The sequence below is a fragment of the Lissotriton helveticus genome, chromosome 7 (assembly GCF_964261635.1).
Source record: "Lissotriton helveticus chromosome 7, aLisHel1.1, whole genome shotgun sequence".
In the NCBI taxonomy this organism is placed as follows: Eukaryota; Metazoa; Chordata; class Amphibia; order Caudata; family Salamandridae; genus Lissotriton; species Lissotriton helveticus.
The window spans coordinates 1,601,109,077-1,601,124,844 of record NC_136068.1 but is presented as its reverse complement, the minus strand read 5'-3'; the positions used below and the strand labels follow the sequence as shown (position 1 = coordinate 1,601,124,844).

Here is a 15,768-nt window from a genome sequence, read left to right as displayed (position 1 = left end):
CATAAGAGTATTATCGTTTCTGGTGAGATTATTGAAAGAAGGATGATGCTAATTAGTCTGTTTATCTATTCTCGAGTAACGCGGCAGGTAGAATCTTACCTTCTCGTGCGGATAAATCACGCTGTCTTGGGGGTTCTGGAAGAAATGGTACAACAACCAGCAACCACCCTTGCTTAAGTATTAGGTGCTGTAGTCGGATTGGTCTGTGCCGATTTATATATCGACCTATCGTCTTTACCTATTTAGAGGTTTGAAATTTACATACTGCGCTTGTAATCCGCACGATCCTATTGGTTGTTTATACCATGCTTGGAAGCCCACCTCTACTAGTTGGTTAAGTTTCCACCGCGGTCCTCCCATTGCTCGTATTTATCCGTGCCCTATCTGGAGGGTGTATTGGGATACGTCTGATTTTATATCTCGCACCCTAAACTTATTTACGGGATGCACAGCGTTATCGCAGCTCTTTCCTGGAAATGGAAAGGGCTATACTATCGTAAGGGCGAGAGGTTTCCTTAAAGTGAGAGTAACATTACTTCCCTATGAAGGTTGCTTTTGTGCGCAAGAGACTTGCTACACTCAAGTCTAAAGATTACCGAAGTCTGTAATCTTTCATCTATGGCTTATTCTGATAACGTATGAACGTTTATCGGGATTGAAAATGTGCCACGCGATGGTGTAATAAGGCTATGTAGTCCATCTCTGCGCATGTGCTGTCGCTTTCTTGGATCGGAGGGTCATATCACAAAGAATGGCCCTTCTAGTCTGGTCATGTCGAAGTAATAAAGCGAAATTGCTAGGAGGTATACTTAAATAAATTCACCTTCAAATATCGAATATTACGATACAAGCCTATTGAATGTCACAAATCATAGGCAAGTAAACAGTTTTCCAAAATCCAGTCCTAATTTAGAGTTGGATTTTTAGAATAATGTTATTATGGAAAGAGAAAAATACACCTGTCGTTTATGATTGGGGCCAAATAAGAGTGGGAGTAATACTTGATACGAATCACCACCCTTACCCAGTAGAACAAAGAAATAAATAGAGTAAATGGGTTTGGTGCGATTATTGGGGAAGCGCGATTAAAGGCACTTTGCCCAATCTTCCCGAGTATTAAGGCCTTTGTCGATGGTATTAAGGTGGCAAAAATACCATTGTTCTCTAACTTTTCGCAGTCTATCTGAATCTCCGCCTCTTCTGTTTATTTTTATCTTCTCTAAAATGAACCACCTAATGTCATCACAGGAGTGGTTCATTGTTTTAAAGTGGTCAGTCAGGGGCGCATTTATCTTGGAGGTGCGTATCGCAGACTTATGTTTCAAAACTCTAATCCGTAGTTCTCTACCTGTTTCGCCCACGTAACCAAGGTTACAAGGACAAAGTAGGAGGTACACTACGTTCTGGCTGCGACAATTGTTGAATGTAGTCGGTTGGAGTTTCTTGCCATTGTATTCAACAGTGTTACCTATAATAGAATGGGGGCAGACTGAACAGGTTCCGCATTTATAGTTGCCTGATGCTACATGTCCTGATAGTGTTAGTTGGTTTTCTTTAGGGGCGGTATAAGTGTGTACCAGACTATTCTTAATTGTCTTGTTCCGGCGGAATGAGAATAGCGGTTTGGTTAACTGGGTTTCACTATTATGATTAAGTATTTTCCAATGTTTATTCACAATATTCTTGATTTGATTGCTCAAATGGGAATATTGGGTGACAAATACTATCCTGTCTAAAGGTAAATTTTTATTGTTTGATTTTCTTTGAGGGTCCAAGAGACTGTCTCGATCGTAATATCGAGCACGTTTAAGTGCGTTTTTTATCAGTTTCTTGGGATACCCTCTATTTTCTCATTTTAACCTAGTATTCTCCGCATGTTTATAAAAATCGTTAAGGTTGGTACAGTTCCTGCGAAGTCTCAGGAACTCCCCAAATGGTACGTTGTCTTTTTGTAATTTGGGGTGATTACTTGAGTACAACAGGAGGGTGTTTTTGTCAGTGGGCTTTGTGAAAAGTTCCACTTTTAGAATCCTCTCTTCTTCTTTGATGATAATATCAAGGAAGGTGACTTGTTGGTTGCTATGGTGTCCCGTAAATTTAAGATTGGGATCACCCAAGTTGAGCCACTCGAGAAAGTTGGTAAGGGTCTCACTGGCACCGCTCCTGATGAAGATATCATCTATGTAGCGATGCCAGCAAGTGATATTCTCGAAGTATGGGGCAACCTCATTGTATATATGTCTGTCCTCGAAGTTACTGACATACAAGCATGCCAGACTGGGGGCACATGTGGCCCCCATACTGGTCCCTTTCACTTGTAGGTAGAGGTCATCCTTGAAGAGGAAAAAGTTTTTCTTCAATATTAAATATATACATGACATAATAAAATGATCATTTCCTCCCTTTAGATCTTCATTTTCTAGAATTGAGGCTATTACTTCTATGGTATCATTTTGGGGTATATTAGTGTAAAGGGCTTCTATGTCTAAAGCGACCAAAAATTGGGTCGCCTTATTGAACCCTCTACCTTCAAATGTTGTGATCGCATGTGTGGTGTCTTTTAGATAAGATCTGTTTTTTTACTATAGACTGGAGGAAAAAGTCCACATAGCGACTCAATGGCTCTAGAAGAGAGCCAATCCCGCTGATAATGGGTCTCATAGGTGGATTATCCAGTTGTTTATGAATTTTGGGGAGACCATAAATCGCTGGGATGACCGGATGGTTGTTCAAAAGAAATTTATATTCATTGTCACTAGTGTAACCTTCATCTCTCCCTTTGTTCAGCAATTCAATGACTTCTAATTTTAATGTCTTCAATTCCGTAAATCTAGCTTTTTTATAATGTTCCTCCACGTTTAAAAGGTCTCTAATGTTATTTTCGTAATGTGATGTGTTGAAGACTACAACTCCTCCCCCTTTGTCTGCCGGCTTTATAGTAAGCTCTTCGCATTTCTGTAGATTAGTAAGAGCTACTCTTTGCTCTTGCGTTAATTAAAGTAAACACAAGGAGATGATGGAGCGAGTGCTGAAACTTTTCAGACACTTTACCCCCCTCCCCCCGTCACAGATCTGGGTTGAATCCATCATTGTTCTTTAGCTCAATTAGCCACCCCAGTTCAGACCCAGCCATATGCAAAAAAGTATTGACCCTGTGCCTCATGGGAACAGTCCAGCCCGAACTGCCAAGCCAGGTCTTCCCATACGTGGGTCTAAACTGGGGTGGCCTGGTGAGCAAAAGAAAGATGGATTTTACCCAACTGGGGGTGAATGTTTGATTTGCTCTACTTTCCGTCCATCATCTGTTTGTCTTCTACGTTCTCACCCTAAGTGTGCCGTGTATGCCCAGACGTGGATCCCGGACTCACTGTGCCACTGGATTCAAGCTAGCCTGGCTGGTGAGGTGGTGGTGTCCAGAAACTGGTTCCAGGATGCTTGTTTCCGGTCCATGGTGGACCTGGCTTGGCAGCAAGGGCTGGACTGTTCCAATGAGGCACAGGGTCAAGACTGATTTGCATATGGCTGGGTCTAAACTGGGGTGGCATGGTGAGCAAAAGAACAATGGATTTAACTCGGATCTATTGACTGGGGATTAAGGTTTGATTTGCTCTGCATTCCATCCGTCATCTGTTTGTCTTTTGCCTTCTTTTTGATGAGAATTATAAACTGAAGACCACTCTTCATCTATTTTCCAACCTAGACCTTAGGGTCCCTGCCTGCAGGGATGATAGAAATCTAGATGTATCCATGTAGTTGCAGCTGTGGTGCCTTTACCAAGAGCCGCACATTAGACATTTTGTAGCTTTAAAAAAAAAAAACGTTGTCATTTTTCAAAATATATAAAAACAAATGAAAACAATATCAAGAAGGGAATCACATATGCAATCCAAATAACACAGTGTATCACACTCATGGCAGAGTTGTACAGAGGAAACCGAGCATCCGCACAATTCTAGTATAGCATCACAAAAACAATCGTATAATGACACGATAATTCAATAGTCACGTATAACCAATAAATGGGGGAAATCAGTGGCCGTTACAATAGTGGCATGAAAGGATATCCAGCGTCCCAGCACAAATGTAGGGGGAGGTGACCAGAAATACCCACAGCAGCAAGGCTATGTATACCCAGAGGAGACCCTGGCGTGGACTGGCAGGCCACGACAGCTGACCACAGCAGCCCTCAGGCGGCCTGCCTGGGATAGACTAAGTAAGCAGCGCCCATCAGCCCGCCCCTTTTGGGACCACCTGACTCCCCAACTGGGACTGGCGTTCAGCAGTGATCTTAGCTATGTAATCCCGGTAGGGACCCCAAATGTCAAGAGGGCGAGAGGAAGCGGCGATCGTGGAAGAGTACTCCACGCCATTAATGTTGCAGAAGGCCATACTGCGCAGCCAGGATTTCAAGCTGGGGTGCCTCCTGGAGCACCACAACAGAGCTATTTCTCTTTTTGCCAATAGAAACCCCAGTGCCGCAAGCTTACGGACAGACCGTGGAAAGTTCGAAACATACCCTAGCAGTGCAATCTCTGGGGTAGGGGACAAAGGAACCCCAAGCACCTGACTAAAAGTGTGAGGAACCTGGGACCAGTAGTCGCACAACAAGGGGCAAGTCCAGGAAAGGTGGGCAAAGTCTGCGTGAGGTGCACCGCACTTTGGGCATTGATGAGAGCTGGTGTGGTCAATCCTTTGGGCCAAAGCGGGAGTGTGGTAAAGGCGTCGCAAAAACTTGAAGTGAATACGTTTATGCCTACTGTTAACGAGACTTGCTTAGTGACCCTGCAGCACTGGGCCCATTGGTCGTCCGAAATTGGTTTCCCCAAGTCTACTTCCCAGGCCGCCCGCACCCTGCCGTCCCGAGCCGGCAGCGCAGAACAACACAGTCTGTATAATCTGGCTACCAAATGCGCACCAGAAGGGTGTTGAATGATAGCCAAGAGCGGGAGAGCCTCATCTGGGGCCAGCGGGAAAGTAGGAAAAACAGAGCGCATCATAGATCTGAGCCTGGTCAATACAAAAACGTCCATAAAGGTGCGTTCTGTGAAGCGGGGGTCATCAATTATGCTAAAGGCATGGCCGTCGGGGAAGAGGTCTCCAATCGTGTGTAGGTTAAACTTAGCGAGGGTATGTTTAACCACCGACTCACCGGTTATCGGAAGCCAGTGTGCGTTCGGGAGAGGAAGGGAAAGAGAGTACAGTATGTCAAGGCCCAGCAACCTGCGCACTTTATCCCACGCCCAGCACGTGGAGGATACAGTCTGGATATCCTGGCGATCCCTAGGAATCCCCTTGGGAAGAATCGTTGATAGCGTGTGCGGTAGGGCCAAGTCAGCTTCAGGCCTAAGATATAATATACGGGCATCAGGGTGGAACCAAGAGGAAGCGAAGGAGCACTGAGCAATCAGAAAAATACAAATAAAAGTCGGGCACCCCGAGGCCACCCCGGTCATATGGGAGAGTAAGCACTTGCCAGGATACGCGCGCGTTTTTGTCTCCCCAAACCAATCGCAAAAGCAGGGAGCGTAATTGGGAGAAAAAAATCTTCGTGAGGAGGATAGGAATATTGTTAAAAAGATACAAAAATCGAGGAAGTACGACCATTTTTATAATGGCGATGCGTGCAACCATCGACAGTGGTAGGCGTATCCAACGGTCTATATGGTCTTCCAAGAAATCTAATGCCCTACCGTAATTTAACCTTATAATGTCCACAGTGTCAAGATGAATGTGTATCCCCAAATATTTAACTGAGTCCGCGCACCATTCCAAAGGGAACTCGCTGTCCCACTGGGTGGTACTCAGGGTGAGAGGGAAAATAAGGGATTTATGCCAGTTCATTCGAAGCCCTGAGAACTCACCAAATCGCGTGATTTCGGCCAGCAGCGGTTCCAGATTCACATCGGGCGTTCAAACATAATCATGTCATCCGCGTACAGCGACATTAAAAGCGGTCCAGTGCGAAACTGGAGGCCTCTAAACAGGTGATTTTCCTGGAAGTGTCGGTCCAGAGGGTCCATAGCCAGTATAAAAAGTAGGAGGGACAGTGGGCAGCCGTGCCGTGTGCCACGCGATAAAGTGAATCGTTCAGTGATGGTGCCATTCAGGCGAATCCGGGCCGTTGGGAGAGTATACAGCAAAGCTACAGTCGAAACCAAGCATTCGGGCATACCCATGCGTCTCATGATTGATTAAAAAAAAAAAGGGCCATTCTAGCGAATCGAACGCCTTTTCGGCGTCTAATAAAATGGCGGTGGCCGGGGTGGCAGGGTCGATGCGGTGTATGACCGAGAACAGAGTTCGCAAATTTAAAGAGGTGGACCGATGCGGGACAAACCCGGACTGGGCCGGAGATATTATAAACTCCATTAAAAGGGAAAGCCGAACGGCTACAACTTTGGCTAGAATCTTGTAATCGAGGTTCAATAACAAGAGAGGTCTGTAGGAACTGCACAAAGTGGGGTCTTTACCTGGTTTGGGGAGGAGGATTATCACCGCTTCCCTGAATGTAGGGGGTAAATATCCACAATCAAGGGCTTCAGCATAGACTTCAATAAGCCGGGGAGCGAGCTCTTCTTTGTAAGCTTTATAAAAATCGGCCGAAAAGCCGTCCAAGCCAGGGGCCGACGAGCCTCTCAGCGCGTCGATGGCCTCCATAACGCTTTCCAGGGTAATAGGAAGGGAAAGAAACTCCTGCATGTGCCTCTCAAGGAAGACCAAAGCAATCTCATCTAAATATGCAGTCTGACCGTTTAAATCATCAGATAGGGTGGAAGTGTATAGAGTCTTGTAGTAGGACAAGAAGGTCTCGCAAACTTCCGGGGTGGAATGGCGGAGACTACCATCCGGCGCAACGATGCCCGTAATGTACGGCAACTGGCGTGGTGGTCGAAGCAATTGCGCCACCAATTTCCCGGGTCTGTCACCCTCCCCGTACTGCTGTGCCGTGTTGACAAACATTTTAGTTCCCTGTCCGCTTCCTCACGGAAGTTAACCAACAATGCTAACCGCTGCGCTTCGCCCTCAGCAGTAGGAGCCCGCTGCAATACTTCATCAAGCGTTTGCATGTCTTTCTCGATACGGGAAAGGGAAGTCCTGATGTCGCGCAAAACACCGTGTGTGGCGATACAGACCCCACGAATAGTGGCCTTAAACCCCTCCCATAAGGTCGCGCAAGACTCCACGGAACCAGTATTCAATTCAAAATAATCGTCTATGGCTTTGCGGATCGTCTCGGTGAACACCGGGTCTGCCAAAGCCCTCCCAGGAAATCGCCACTGCCTCTCATATCCACCTAGCCGGGGGACCCCCAAGCGTAGCACCACCGGAGAATGATCGGAAAGCGTGCGTGGAAGTGTGAGCAGGGATTCGACCTATCCAGCCACCCCGGGGGAAGTCAGACAATAATCTAACCAGGTCCACGTGTTATGGAAACTGGAGTGGTGTGTGTATTCAGGGGAGAGCGTGTGTAACCGAGCTTAGATGTCGATAAGGGAGAAGTGTTCACAAAGGTCAGACAATATAGGTCGCGAACGAGTCCTGGTGTCTGCGGAGGAAGATGTGCCATCACGGTGGGGGTTCAGCAGCAGATTGAAATCCCCTCCGATTAACAACAAGCCAGGGTCCAATGTCATTAACTTCACCTGTAGAGTCTGGAAAAAGGCGGGAGTGTCTGTATTGGGGCCATATACGCCAACCAAAGTAACCTTATGTCCAAACAGGGAACCTGATAAAATCAAGAATCGACCCTCTGGATCAGTTGTAACAGAGGACATAACGAAGGGCACCCTCTTGTGTATAACTATAGCCACCCCTCTGGAATACCTGCTGTAGTGTGAGAAATACCGATAAATACCGATGCGTGCCCCAGCTCCTGCAAAGGGTCTGCGAGCCCGAGGGGCACAAGTGCATTTCCTGTAGGAAAGCGATGTCAATGTCGTGTCGGGCAATGTAGTTAAAAACTTGCCTACGCTTTCTCATATCGTTCAGCCCTCTAACGTTCCAAGAAATCAGGGAGAGCTTGGACGGGCCATTCCGTAGATCTAAACCGGCCATCTGGGAGCCCACAAAGCTGCCATGCGGTAAGCGGACATAGAAATGACAAAGCCCAATGCATTTAGTGATTCGCAACAGTAAATGAAAACAAAGTCAAAAACAGAAAAAAAGAAAAAACCCAACCCCCACCCACCTCCCAGCCTCATTGCAACCCCAGAGAGGCAAACCCAGAACAACTGATTACCAATGGGAACAGACAATGATGGTGTCGTACAGGCACTGGAAGAGTACAACTGATCTAGAAATACCCCATTAACCAAAACTGTAGTGGCATCCGCCATGGGGGGGAGGCAACGCCACGCCGGCCGGGAAGACCGACCACCCATTCAAACCAATGAGAAAATTATCAATAGCATAAGAGAACAGTTCCACAAACTTCAGAGGAGGACCAAAGCGTTCTGTGTAGATAGTCAGCCACATCCAGTCTCAGTGAAAAGGTCAGCACTGCCTTGCGAGTCCGCTCGAGTCGGGGAGATCGGGCCCGGCGTGTTGGTAGGGGTCGAATTGGATCCCCGCTGTCTGTAATGCTGGCTCCTGTGCCTCCGCAGGCGATTCAAAAATGCGGAATCTACGTGCCACAGGCCGGTAGGCGCGTCGGGTATAGCATACCGTACTTGAGGCCTAAGTTGCGAAGCGTGGCCTTCACGCCATTGAATTTCTTACGCGCCTCCTGGACTGCAAACGTAAAGTCTGGGAAAAAGGATAGGGTGCCACCCTGCCATGTCACCTCACCTCACCTCGTTCACGGGCTGCCCTGAGCACCGAGTCTCGGTCCCTGAAGTTCATGATGCGAGCAATGGTGGGCCTTGGGGGGAGGCCAGGACGCGGCCTAGGCCCCAATGACCTGTGGGCATGTTCCACCACAAACCCCTGAGTAAACAGCTCTCTGCCAAACAGTTCGACTAATAACTGCTCAACGAAGACGTCCATCCGGCCCGTCGGTGTCGTCTCTGCCACGCCAATGATGCGTACGTTGTTGCGTCGTCCACGCGCCTCTAGATCTTCATTTTTCACCGCCACCTCTTTAAGGATTCTCTCCACCCGCTTGAGCCGTTTCAGGGACTTAGCAGCGTTGTCCTCAGAGTCGGATACTCTGGATTCAACCAGGTCCAATCTGCAATCATGGGCCTGAATTTTAGAGCTCATGTCCGCCATTTTTTGTTCGAGGCTGTCGAAGCGGCCATCTAGCGATTTAAAGCTGGCCCTCATTTCTGTCATCATGGGTCATCATCAGAGTGGTAGTATCATCAGAGTCAGCACCCCCCGTCGCCCCAGAGGAGGAGTCGTGTTGGGGTTCAGCAGAGGGAAGGGACGACCCAGCAAAGTTGAGTTTCTGTTGGTTTGGGTCTTTTTTTACCATGGTGGTACTAGGGAGGCCGGCGACAGTCCAAGCCTTTGAAGGGAGGGCAAAAACGCAGGTATCCAGCAAAGGTGGTAAAGACTAAGGGGAGGCAGGCAGGCGGCAGGGCAAAGATTACAGGCCCAGACAATAATAAATGGTGAAGGCTGCCCAGGCGAGAACAAGGGCCTGGCAGCCCTTTCAGATTGGGGTGGGGCAGGCAAGTAGGATCCACAAAGCCAGGTGCAGGAGGAGAGACCAGCCGGCGGAAATACTCCCAAAGTGCCACTTGCAGGTATGCTCACACAGTCAGGGGAGCCAGTGGGGCCAGAGCCCCAAAGCTCGAGGCAGGAGGACTCACTGCGCCAGGAGCTGGAGCGATAGCCGTGGTCCGTCGTTCAGGCTCGGGGGAGGGTAGCAGTGGGTCCCTTCAGTGCCAGACACTGGCTCAGGCCCCGTAAATCCTCAGGCCGATGGTCGGGCGGGGCCGCTGGAACTGGGAAAGCTCAATAGCCCGCAGCGCCCCCCCCACAGTCCCCAGGCCTCTCCCGCCTCGCGGCGCGCCCCTCGCCACACCCGCGCCCCAGCCGCCTGACCGCAAATCCAGTCCCCGGCTCGGGGCGCCGCCGCAGGCCCAAGGACCGGGCACCTGACTAAGGCTGTAGCTGTAGCTGCAGCAGCAACTAACCGGGACAAGGAGGGCGGCACTGAAGGCAGGGCAGCAGCGCAGAGCACGCCCGACACGCCGCGGGGGCCGGGGAGCAAGCGGGACGCCCTGAGCGCCGAGCCACTCACCAGAACAGCGCAGCAAGGGAGGCCGACCACGAGGCACCCGGCACACAGTACCCTCTGCCGTATCACCGATCTCCCTCCACCGGGAGAGTCAGGATCACCCTCGTCGGATCGGCTGCAGGATGGCGGTACGAGGTCCTCCAAAAATCAGCGGTTCACATGGTTTTCAGGGCAATCGATCCCTGTGCCGGCGGAGCTTCAGGCAGAGGCGGCCATCTTGGTCGCCTCCGTGGCCACGCCCAGACATTTGTAGCTTTAGACTGTATGCTTGTGAGCAATACTCTTGTCAATCTTCTTGAAAAGATTCAGCATCAGCTGCAAAGTTCTATCTAATCTTGTGCTTGGATCCTAATTCAGCATATATTCACTTTGCCTTCCTTTTATAACACCCTTTCATGTTTCTAGTTGCAAAATCATCTTCGCATCCGGTTGAGAAGCAGGGAGAGCAGGATGAAAGAAGTAATATTTACCACAATGTAATTCCATTACTTTTAGTGATCTTTACACTCCCTCTTTTGTACTTTGTGTTAGGCCTGGGTGGTGAACTTTCCTCAGTTTGCTGAGTTTCCTGCACTCCGCGGAGCTCGCGCAGTGCAGAAAACTCCACTTCGCGATGTGCAGCGGAGTATTTTCCCCCGCTCGCGAGAACGCAAGCTGTCGCTCGTGTAGAATTTCTACCCGAGCGGCAGGAATACCAGCACAAACTGCAGTTCGCACTGCAATCTGCCACTCGCGGAACTACGCTGAGTTTTTTGTAACTTCACGGAGTTCCGCGTAGCAAATCTCTGTGAACTACGCTCAGGCCTACTTCATGTGTGTTTTGCTCTAACTTTACCTACAGGAAAGAAACATAATGGAATTGGATTGAGACGGTTCGTGATTTACACGTATGGGGACCAAACTGTATTTTAAGAGGGAATGGAGTCTCTGATACATTTTAAAAGGGATAGAATTTTTTGTTCATCCTGTGGCGCAGGCAATTCCCACTCCTTGCACATACTGGGTGTTCAAGATTGCTCCCAGGATGCTCAACTGTATGGTTTTGGAACCTCAAAAAATTGCACACAAATCCCAACTTGTTTTTCATGAAATGCGCTTCAATCATAATAGTGACTGGTAGCAAACTCCTGCCATTGATCTCTAAGCTAGGGTTCCATGGAAGTCTCAAAAATGTGCATGTGCTAATAATTAGAGTCTGCTACTGAGGAGGTTCCAGAATTTCCTGGCTTGACACTTGCAAATAGGAAAAAAGTAATCTGTGTAAAAGTTTGAAAGTTGCCAATGCTGCATATCTATAGTTGTAGGATGTATTTTCCTCCAGCTAGTACATCCTCTCTAAATTCCTATGCTACACAGTCTCTCTACTTGTACTTCGAGTTGAATATCATTGCTGTGAAAATTAACTTTACTAGCTCCAACAGAGCCTGGCATTCTGTATGGCCTCTGTCCCAAGAGGGCTGTGACCGCAAACAAGGCTTCCTGGTGGCCTTCTGTAATTTTTGAAAGTGCTATGCATTCTGGATATTTAACCACAATAATGTGCCTCATGTGATGTCTGGTTTTTCATCTCCTGTTATATATTTGGGAGTAACATTCTCAACATGAAAAGTACTGTTGGCTAAAAAAACATAGAATGCTGAATATGTGTCCATTGCTGCCATTGTTACAGGTAAGTAACTGTTCAATTACCCTACACTTTTATTTCTGAGGCAGTGAGTTTGTCGAACATCCTTACTCGGAGAACATTGAAGTCGTAAAGTGAATAATGCAGGGTTAAGTGATCTGTACATTACTTATCTTCACTGAATGACATAATCAGGTTTTGTGATACATAGGTCTATGGCTAGATCTCATGTCCTCAGTCCTGATCCCGACCTTCCCTAATAGTCCTTGCTAGGCATCCACATCCAGCTCTGATGATGCAGATCAATCTTTACCGAGCCCTCTTGCTTTTCGAGTGCTGTAACCCACAAACCACTACATCCGTGCACTTCAGTCATGATCTGCATTTCCCTTGCATACCAGCTCTGGGAGCCACTGTCACTCTGTTGTTCCTTAGTCCTGCCTTGCAGCTCACTTGGGTCCACTCGCCGCCTTATGGATACAAATTCCAAATAGTCCATCTACGCTGACCCTCAGAGTGAATGGGTTTGATAGTAAGTATTTGCCATCAGGATCATTGTAACATTGTCTTCATAATATGTCCTGGTACAGGAATATCCTTTGTTTCTTGCTGGATAGCAGAGTGGCGTGTTCTGGGTGTAACTTGATGGGAATCTTTTTGTCCAACAGTACTTGGAGTCCGTCAAGCCTCTGATGGATGATGAGCAGTTCAAAAGGATGACTGCCTTGGCAAAGGACTTTGAGGTGAACCTAGCTCCACGGCTGCAGTGGTACCTGAGGCTCAAGTCTTGGTGGGCGTCTAACTACGTAAGAGGAATCATTTCAGATTAAACTTTCTTTTGTGTATGCTTCCCCTCTTTATTCCGCTCTCAAAATAATGGATGCTCCTTCACCCTAGCTCATGCCGTGATGTTTCTCTCATGTTCGAATTGATACATATCGACTTTGATAGTGTGACAGCCGTTTATTGTCTTTCATGCTTGGCAGCTGTGTCATACTACCATTTTCCCTGTAGTACATTGTTGTGTTTTTTCGACTCATATGAGTGGGTGTAAAAAGACAATGTTGATTGGCAATACTAAACACTCAGTTACTCGATCTCGACTTTCACTGCTGTCGGGTTTTCTGTGTGGGATTGCAGAAACTCAGTGCTTTTTTGAACTACCAAAGTGGCAATGAAAATGTTAACAATTAATTTGGAAATGTTGTCTTCTGTAAATTAATTCAAATACATTTTTTTCTCGATCAGTGAATTGTTGCCCGCTCCTGGTGTTCATATGTCATTGCAACTGCACAACTTTTCCATTAGTTGATAGGAATGACCAAGGCTGGCCTTGTTCCTTACTTCTTAATCAGCACATTTTAGGGCGGTGACCTGAAGCAAGCAAAGGATTAGGGGTCAATATCCGTTCCAGTAAGCTATGTGACCCTAAAAGGATCCTGACCCTAAACCTTGAGTAGAAAACAAAATTGTGTATATAGAATGGCAGTGAAAAATAATCAACATTATTGAGGTCCCCGCCCAACATCTACACGACGCAGCAGGTATCATAACATTTGCCTGAGGCCATGATCAGTGTCTCCCATTGTCACTGAAATTGCTTCTGTTATGCCAGTTCAGACCCTCTGCCCTCTTCATCTGCATAATTGGTTCCAGTGCAGCCACAATCTGGATGGCATCATTTTGATAGCTGCGGCGTTATCATTTGTATGGTCACCACTTCTGTTGGATACTTCTAAATGCAGATTTCTCACCTTGTGATCTCCAGATGTGTCAGAATGAATTCAGCAATTCTTGCAATAGCACCTACGCACCAGCAGGTGAAACCATCGGCCTCCTTCACAGCTTCATTCCACTTCCAAACACGAGAAAGTGGAACCACATTTATGCACCACCCCTGCACTTTCTGATTTTTCGCAACCCACCATGTTGATCAGGAGTTTGACTGCTTCCGAATTTGGTACTCTTACAGAAGCCATTTTGCTTTAGACAAATTATTTCGGCAGTCTGAAGGGATGTCACCAACAAAGATAATAGGTTTCCATCCGTCATGTGGGCCCGGTTATAGACCTGCTAATCGCTTCCCCGTGGGACCACAGACCCAAACATAACTCCTAGTTTGTGACAAGTGCTACATGATACTTCCCAAAGCTTTCTGGAAGCGGGAAGCCAAGCACAAGAAGCAAGGTCACTTCTGATCCACATCATGAGGACAGGTGGTTGTTCCTGTTCAGGTCGTTTTAATCAGGTAAGTCAAAAGCAAATACAAGAGGTAATTTAAGAAGAAAAATAGAAAGTGCAAGATTTGGTGTTTGACTTCCATGCACTCTCCCTCTAGAGCGTGGCCACAAATTCAGTGTTTGTGAAGCCAGACATCGGAAGTGCTGCCTTCTTCGAACCAGATGCTAAACCTTGAGCCGATGAGCCCTAAGTCCCCCTGGCCATGGTTGACTCCATGGTTAGTTGTGGCCTTCAAAAAGGTCATACTAAAGATTTTCAAATTAATCCCAGCTCCCTCTGGACTGCCTTCTGGCCCCACTTATCACCAGTCTAACTTCTGCCAGCAGGCTTTCACCTGCGCAGCTGCCCAACAAAGTCATCCCACTCCACCGCCAGTGCGTGCCCGTACTCCTGTGCCACCGGCCTAACAAGTTGCCCTTCTGTCTGCACTGTCTTTAGCTCCAGTGGTATCGGTTCCAGATCTTGTTTTGGCTTTGTTCAGCTACTATCCACTCTGTCATGGTATACCACAACTGAAGTGCAGTCATACATAGAGGACGACTTCCTTCCAGTGCCTCACCTCTAGAACTCCTGAAGAATGGAGACCATTTTCGGAAAAAATCCTGATGCTGTGCAATACCTTCGCCAGTCCAACATGAATGTGTTGAAGAAGAGGAGGCGTATAATTTACTTCTCCTACATTACAGTGATGCTGGTGTGTAGCTTGACTCGGAAAATGGTAGTCGTTTAGATTCTTTGCCTTTCGCACTGGATTCTCTTTGGGCTCCCCAGATGAAAGAAACATCATTATTTGCTCTGTTGGTCCAGAAGGTGGGAGAGGTTTTGGAGCTGCCACTCTCCACTGAAGGGATTATGGGTAATCTCCTGATGGAGATTGTACAACCTAGCCCCCACTTCGAGTCCTCTGTTGCCATTTAACAAGACTTTGATCTAATCATGGCAGCTTGTTGAAAGCCATTTTAGCTCTAACAGTGAATCAATCCATTGCTAGGAGTATAGACTAGTGTATGAACACCCCAAGTTCCTAATGGAGCATTGTACTGTGATATACATCGAGGTGGAGGCCTCCCCTTGAAAGGACAATTCTAACTTAATTTCATCCACTTCACCTGATAGGGAATAAAAAATAATTGAAGCAGTGGACAAGAAAGTTTCTTCTTTGGGCTGTTTGGAACTGCGTTTCTTGATTGCAGTTTGTGTTTTTGTACAGTTCAGCCACACCGTTTTACGACAATACCTATGAGGTTTTGCCCATGTTGCCTAAGAACATTCTTGATACTTACACACAACAGCCCATTATGTACAAAATGTAATGAGACCTATTCTCCTTTCAGCTCTGTTTGTCATGGGCAACAGTGTCGTCATAAAACGCCATGGCTGAATGCACTCCACCAGATTTTCTGGAGATTTCCAGTCATCTTTGATTGCTAGGACCTTGGATGGGGCTAGACCCATTGGAAAGACAAACAATGCAGCTTTGTAGTGCCTCAAGAAATTCAAGGGTACAGCCTGGTCTTTGGTGCCTCCCATACCATCAGCAGTGCAGAAAGTGCAGAGGTTTCTTAAGAGGCCTCCACTTTCACTATTGACAGTCTTCTCAAACCCATCCAACAGCTAGTGCCGCCGTTTTGTAGCACATGCGGAAGTGTCCGTGCCAAAGGCAAGGATCACGTCAGCTACATCAATGCTTTGCTTCCTACTCCTGGTAACGGTGGCA

At 47.3% G+C, this 15,768-nt stretch overlaps 1 protein-coding gene across 10 annotated transcripts in view; it reads left to right on the top strand.

The window, feature by feature from the left end:
• Positions 1-15,768, top strand: part of LOC144770575 (carnitine O-palmitoyltransferase 1, liver isoform-like) — a 525,217-nt gene that overhangs the window by 208,597 nt on the left and 300,852 nt on the right. For all 10 annotated transcript variants that reach the window (XM_078655216.1, XM_078655221.1, XM_078655217.1 and 7 more), the window contains exon 6: positions 12,479-12,616. In XM_078655216.1, coding sequence (XP_078511342.1) covers positions 12,479-12,616 — 138 coding nt within the window. The remainder of the gene's footprint in view (positions 1-12,478; positions 12,617-15,768) is intronic.